The sequence below is a fragment of the Herpailurus yagouaroundi genome, unplaced genomic scaffold (genome assembly GCF_014898765.1).
Source record: "Herpailurus yagouaroundi ecotype Mexico unplaced genomic scaffold, PumYag 440, whole genome shotgun sequence".
NCBI classification, from domain to species: domain Eukaryota; kingdom Metazoa; phylum Chordata; class Mammalia; order Carnivora; family Felidae; genus Herpailurus; species Herpailurus yagouaroundi.
In genome coordinates this window covers 80,048-86,499 of record NW_024412657.1, presented here as the reverse complement: position 1 = coordinate 86,499, position 6,452 = coordinate 80,048, and the positions used below count along the sequence as shown (strand labels likewise).

At 67.3% G+C, this 6,452-nt stretch overlaps 1 protein-coding gene across 2 annotated transcripts; it reads right to left on the bottom strand.

The window, feature by feature from the left end:
• Positions 1 to 2,759: 2,759 nt before the first annotated feature.
• Positions 2,760 to 6,212, bottom strand: LOC121022837 (uterocalin-like). Of its 2 annotated transcripts, XR_005787122.1 has the most exons (7): positions 6,062 to 6,212; positions 5,786 to 5,919; positions 5,466 to 5,539; positions 5,024 to 5,134; positions 4,698 to 4,831; positions 3,405 to 3,506; positions 2,760 to 3,317 (listed from the first exon to the last, which is right to left on the bottom strand). XR_005787122.1 is itself a non-coding variant. In XM_040464353.1 (6 exons), the coding sequence occupies exons 1-5, from the start codon at positions 6,155 to 6,157 to the stop codon at positions 4,731 to 4,733; spliced, it is 516 nt and encodes a 171-aa protein (XP_040320287.1). In that variant the 5' UTR covers positions 6,158 to 6,212; the 3' UTR covers positions 2,760 to 3,506; positions 4,698 to 4,730. The 2 variants fall into 2 exon arrangements, 1 of the variants encoding a protein (XP_040320287.1); XM_040464353.1 differs by having other exon boundaries at positions 2,760 to 3,506.
• Between the last annotated feature and the right edge of the window lie 240 nt (positions 6,213 to 6,452).

Genomic DNA, 6,452 nt, shown 5'->3' with positions numbered 1-6,452 from the left:
CCGGAGCCCTGGGTGGCCCAGCCGTGCCCTGTGCTGACCTCAGGTCGGCACCAACAAGGGAGATCGGGAGTTCGACTGAGGTGCCGGGAACAGAGATGATACGCTGCCCCACCGCCAGGCCTTGCCTGGGAGGATGGGGCCCTGTCTCGGGTGGCAGCCTCCCCATCTTGGGCCTGTGGGGGGGGGGGGCCCTGGAGCCACTGTCGAGAATGATCCTGAGGCGCAGTCGGGCTCGTGGACTTGCTCCCAGCGCCCCCAGTGGGACCAGAGGGGCCTGGAACCAGCATTCAACTCTGCCCTGGCCGTGTGATCCCACGGCCTCTGCCCTGCAGGCCCCGGCAGTGTGGGCATAGAGCCCCGTCCCTGAGTTGGCTGGGGCCTGGCCTCCCTCCGATGGACGGTGACACCCGGGGGAGTGGCAGGTGGGGCCCGCTGGCACGGACCCCCGGTGAGCTGGAGGAGAGCAGGGCTGCCGCGCGGCCTGGCGGGGGCTTGGCTGGGGCTGGAAGGAGCCTCAGGTTTCAGGGAACAGCTTTTGTCCCCACCCTCCTCCTCTCCAGCCCTTGGTGGTGGTGATTGTCGTTGCACGTGTTCAAGAGGAGGATCGGAAAACTGTTAGGCTGGTGATTACAGGCTGGTGATTCCGGGCTTGTTTTCTGGATTTGGGGGAGGGGGCAGCGCTCGGCACAACCTCCCCTCCAGCTCTCAAGGTGACCTGCTTCCCTCCTCACCACCCCTGCTGGGAGGGCCTGTGTGCCTGCAGGTAGGACACACAGAAGGGACACGGCTCAGCAGGACCCCGGCCACCCTCAGGCCGAGCACTTTGGATGGGGACATTTTGGAGGGACTGTGCCCACAGCTGGGGTTTGGTGCCCATCAGCCTTTGGGCTGAGAGCTGACTGTCCGTTACTGTCTTCCCACCCTCCCTGAGCCCTGTCTCTCCGGCAGCCCTCTCTCCTCTCTGTCCTCCTGCCCTGCCCGCCGCCCCTCCCCTGCTTGGATCTCCTGGTCACCGGGGGTCACTGTGAATGGGGGGGGGGGGTCGTCACTGTGAGCTGGCGTCTTGGTCAGGGTGCTCGGTGCTGCTTGGTGGTTGTGTGTAACCCACAGCAGTGTAACCCTGAGGATACGCAGATCCTGCCCCAGAGCCCCGGGGGGGTGGGGGGCTAGGCCGGGGCCTCTGCTGCTGGGGAGGGGTCACAGTCCCAGGGCCCCCCTTCGCCCCCAGGCTTCCATCCGATCTTGGCAGGAGGACCATGTTCTCCGTCCCCCACCGTAGGTACCCAGTGGAGGCAGAGGAGGTTCTCCCGAGACCCCTGCTTGACTGGCCCGGCCTCACTGTCCCCCGTGTCACACACCTCAGGGAGCCAGAAACCAGCTCGGTGCCGTTCCGTGCCTGCCGTCGGTCCCTTGACAGCCAGGACACCTTGTCATCCCCCAGCAGGCCCGGCTGTCCCCCAGCCCATCCCCTGGGCACAGCGGGGTGCTCACGGCAGGAAAGGGGCCCCCAGGCCTGCTCACAGCCAGGGCGGCGGTCCTGAGGTCCACGCCTCTTGCTCAGAGGGTGACGGGACAGGTCCCTTTGCCCACATCACTTCCCTCCCCTCCCCTCAGTGTGCTGGCAGGGATTTTGAAAGCTGGCGATGGGGGCGAGACGCCCTGGGCGTGTCCTAGAGGAAAACAGGAGGCAGGGCTGGGGGCTTCAGGGTGAGAGACTTTACTAGAGCAAGGAGGAGCAGGGAGGCGGGGCACCCCCGCCCAGTCTGTGATCCGCACAGGCGTCGCAGGGTGGGCCTGGCCTCCGCCCCAGGCTGAGAGCTAGCGGCAGAAAGGACGCAGAGGCGGGACACGGGAACAGCCGGGGGCGCGGGGGGGCCCGCTGAGAGGGCAGCCGCCCGATGGCAGGGGTGGGGTGGGAGTGAGGAGGTGACTCCACTGTTGGCTCTTGCTGGAAGAATGAGCTGGAAGGAAGCGGCCCTGGGCGGATGCAGGTGGGAGCGTGGCCTTCTGATGGAGGAGGCTAGGGTGGGCCCCCGAGGGGTGGGGAGGCCCCCTGGGTGCTGGGGTGTGGCCTGGAGGCCTCATTCCAGCAGCAGGGGTGGGGGCCCCCTCTTCTGATGGGACGAAGGTCCCCTCCGTCCAGGCTGGTGCAGGTGCGGCACAGCAAGCCTGTCCCTGAGACCCCTCCTCCAGGGACCCCTGGCCTGGGACACGGTGGGCTTGATGTGTGGCTCAGGCGGTGGCCCCGGGGAGGACGGGGGCTTGGCCGCTGTGGGGCAGGGTGCTCCCCACGGCTGGGCTCCAGGGCAGGGGAACCTGGGACACCTCGGTGACCACCCCAGGGGCTGTGGGTGGGCACCTGCCAGGCTTTGACGACGCCGGGAGGAGTGAGGTGCGGTCAATGACTGTCCATGCTGCGCCCGGGGTCTCGGCCACCGTCATTTAACAGAGACACAAGCATGTGGCCAGAAGGGGTCTCTAAGCTGGGTCCCGCTGGGAAGCAAGGGACCGACCTAGGCTCTGTCTACTAGCTGCCTCTGTCCCCGTGAGACTTGCTCCCGACCCTACGACGTGGCCATGGAGTCTGGCCCCGTCGCCTCCCGGCATCCTGTGCCGCCATCCTGGCACCCTGGGGAACCCCTAGCGGCCTCCCCCCACTGTGTGGACGTGAGGGTCCCCACCTCTCTGCCCCCGGCAGCCCTGGCCCCCTGTGGCCACCAGCCAGAGCACCCCCACAGAGCACACTCAGTCAGGGGGCAGGTGTTTATTGGGCACGCCAGGAAAGGTCTCCAGGAACGGGGGCCTGGGGGAGGGGAGCGGTTGAAGGGCTCCCCCCGTGGACTGTGAACTTCTAGTCCTCCGACGGGACGGTACCGGCGTGGGAGACGCTCCTGTGAGCGAGAGGGGCGGCGTGGGTTTGGGGGGTGGGGGACCGATGGGGCAGATCCTGTCCCCCGGTCTCCTTCTGCAGACTGGCCCCGAGCCTCGCAGCAGGCCCCCCCCAGCGCCCCAGGCCCCCACAGCCTTTGGGGGACTCTGTGGGCATCCCCAGGCCGGCACTGCCCCCACAGTCTTCAGGGGACCCTGTGGGCATCCCCGCTCTGGGTCCTGACCGTGGCCCTGGCGGCCGGAGTCTCCCCGAGCTGCCAGCCCTTAGCCACACCCCGCCGCTGGCATGGTAGGTGGTCAGTGCCCGTGGAGCAGCACTTGCCGTTTCACCCGGCCTCGAGGGGCCCCCACGCCGCAGCCCCTGCAGGATCAGAGCTCGCTCACCCGGGCCCAGCAGCCTCTCTACGGTCGGGCGTGCAGGCAGCGATCTGTGGCAGGAGGGGCACGGGTGCTGAGTGGCGGTCCACGCTGAGCCCCTGCGGCCTCCCGAGGCCGGGCTGGGGGTGGGCGCTTACCGGTCTGGGTCAGGCTGATGATGTCGGTCGGGCCGGTCCCGTGGCTCCGGCAGTAACTCTTGAACGTGTGCAAGATGTCCCAGCCCGCGGTGGGGGTCCTGACTGCAGACAGAGCGTCGGGCTGTTCCTCCCCAAGGCCGTTCGGGATAACGGGCCTCGGGTTCTGGGAGCTTGGAGATGGCCTGGGATTTTCAGGGTGCGGGTGGGGCCGTGGGGACAGGAGCTGCCGTGACCGGGGTGGCTGGGCTGCCCGGCAGCTCCGTGTCAGGCCGGAGCGGAGGTGAGGGCCCCACGGAGCCACCCCCGACCCTCGGGTGGGGTCCGGCCCATCGTCTGTGCCCCAGCCCTTGCCGTCCCCACGCAGTGATTCCTTGGCGTTCGTCACGTCGGGACGGAGGGCCGGTGTCTGACGGACATCTGCGGGCGTCGGGGTCCCTAGGCTTGTTTAAAGGCGAGTGAGTCAACGTAGCCGTGTTTGGAAGGTACCGTGCAACACCCGCAAAGGTGCACCCAAGCCGCGTGCTCCGCGACCACAGCCCCAAAACTGACCCCCACGAAGCTGAAGCAAACCGGGCCCCGGGCCGCTGGCTGCTGGGGGCAGCTGCGGTGCTGAGGCCGCGGGGGCTGGCCGCTGCCACTCGCCCTCCCCGAACGGTCTCTGCCCCGGGGAGAACCGGTCCGTGTCCCCATGGCAGCTCCCACGTGCTGAGTGCTGAGCCAGAAGTCGGCCTGGGTGCAGCCCGGGGCTCCTGGACGCTTGTACCTCGTGGGCCAGCACAAGAGGCCTGGGGGCCCAAGGCAGGACTGTCAGCCTGCACGTTTACTAAATACGGTCATCTCAGCGCTCCCTGCAATGGGCTGGACTGGGTCCCCTGAAAGGTGCGGTCAGGTCTTTGTCCCCGGGACTTGGGATCTGGTTTAGAAGCAGGTGTGGCTAAGGGTCGGGATGAGGAGACGCTGGGTGCAGGATGCGCCCGAAAGCCAACGGCCAGTGTCCTTAAGGGAAAGGGAAGGGAGGTCTGAGAAGGGAGAAGCCTCGTGGAGGCTCAGGGTGACGAGACCACAGGTCAGGACGTTCTGGTCTTCGCCTCCGGAACCCCCGTGACCAGTGAAGTCCGACCCACGGCCCTTAACCGTGGGCCCGTGGGAGGTCACCTGTCTCCCAAACACGCTTTCCCGAGCCACGTGTCCCAACCCTCCCGCGTCACAGAGAAGACGCGCTCCACACCCAGACCCCGAGGCCTCTGATGACAGCAGGGAGGCGTCACAGCCCACGGGCCACCGTCTGCTAACCTGCTCTTGTGGGACACCGTGTCCCCGGTGGCCTCAGGTACAGCGTGGGGGCCACCGGCCACTGCAGGGTCTCTCTGCTTGTAGGCAGGAGTGGATGCAAGGATGGGGTCGCTCAAGACTTTCCGTTCTTGATGCTAAAGCTCAAGGGGACTTCCGTGAACTGCTGACGTGTGTGTGGGTCTCCCCTGTTTGTCTAACACCCGATCGCCGTCCTGTTCCCCCGTGGCCTCACGGCAGCCGACCCCCACCCCCCGGCTCCTGCCGGTTGGGGCAGGAGTTCGCCCTGCCCCGGCGGGGGGGGCGGTTTCTGGGTGGCGGGCACTCACTGAGGAGGCCCACCATCACCGTCTTCTTCCTGTGCCTCCTGTTGTGGATGCAGGAGGTGACAAAGCGGTGGGGATCCGCCTTCTCCATGAAGATCGTGTTGTGGCCAGCATCTGTGAGTCCGGGGGATGGGCGGGAGGCAGGGGTGCGGAGTTCTCCGCCAGGCGGGAGCCGGACCCTGGGAGCCCTCCTGTCCCTTTACGGCCATTGACAACTTGGTGCTCGTGACCAGTCAGGCCCCAGGAGGGGGGCAGGGCCGGGTGCAGGCTTCCCGCCCTTCCCGGACACCCCTGCCAGCTCACCCCACCCGCCCGCTGCCGAGAGGGCCCAAGGGGTGCCGCAGCCCATGGGTCCCTCCTGTGAGGCGGCGTCCTGGCCGGCGAGCTCCTGGCCATTCTCTGCCCGGGAGTCCCGGGCTGGACGAGGCTGCCGGTTCGTATTTACGCTTCAGCACGTACTGAAACTTCCTTCTCGTCTTACTTGCCGTCAGTACAGTTGGGATACCCCTACCCTTTACCCTGGGAGAGGATGACACGGCCCCCTGGAACCCGGCATCCGGAAGGCGTGGTGTCCGTGGAGCCCCTCGGTGGCGCTGCGTGGGGCTTGGCCACGCTGGGCGCTGGACACGTGTGTCCCATCCCAGGGCAGTGAGCCCCAGCCCTGCCTCGTGCGACCGCTGACCTTGGTGTCCCTGCACCCCACGGGGCCCGGCACGGGACCCTGGACCTCGGCCCCGTCTGGCACCCTCTTCCCAGACTTCTTACCTTCTGTGGACGTGGAACTGCATGGTCTTGAAGGTCACGTGGATCTTGTGGATGAAGAACATCGTGTCTGAGTCCGTCCTGAGGAGTTTCGGTTCATTGGATGCTCGTGCTATCGAGAACCAATTGCCATCGACCTGCCGAGAAGAGCAGAGGGGGCCATGCTGGTGCGGGGTGGCGGGGCGGGGGGCGACCCTCCCTCCAGAGGGAGCCCTGAACTGGCCCCTTTCCCGCTGCCCCCAGCCACACCCCCCGACTCCTGATGCCTGCACTGGCTACCAGATTCTCAGTGAAGTTGGGGTCCTGGGGGCGCATGTGCAGGGCCTGGGGGCCACCGAGCAGGGTGAGCACGAGTGCCAGCCTCAGGACGTTCATGGTGAGGCGGGAGTAGCCGACGGACGAAAGGTGTCCGGAGCCTGTGGCCGTGGCCCTTTTGTCCCCTCCCGGGAGAGGGTTCCGGGCCACGTGGTGGGCCGTCACGGGCTCCCTCCCGCTCCCCACAATGATCCTCTATTTGTCACGGCCACCGCCAACAATGCCACTTGGCCGCCAGTCTCTGCCCCCTCGGTGCTGGCAGTCCTGCCGTTTCCAGAACAACAGGGCCCGCCTGGGCCGCTTCCAGTATCCGTGCGTTCCCGCTGAGCGCCGGACCTCCAGCCATCGAGGCTGA

Excerpts from the sequence above, each read along its gene's own strand:
- LOC121022837 (XM_040464353.1), bottom strand. The coding sequence starts at position 6,157 with ATGAACGTCCTGAGGCTGGCACTCGTGCTCACCCTGCTCGGTGGCCCC. Across the intron at positions 5,540-5,785 it reads CAGTTCCACGTCCACAGAAG|GGTAAAGGGTAGGGGTATCC; the intron begins GTAAGAAGTCTG and ends ATCCTCTCCCAG. Across the intron at positions 4,832-5,023 it reads GGTGATGGTGGGCCTCCTCA|CATCAAGAACGGAAAGTCTT; the intron begins GTGAGTGCCCGC and ends CTTGAGCTTTAG.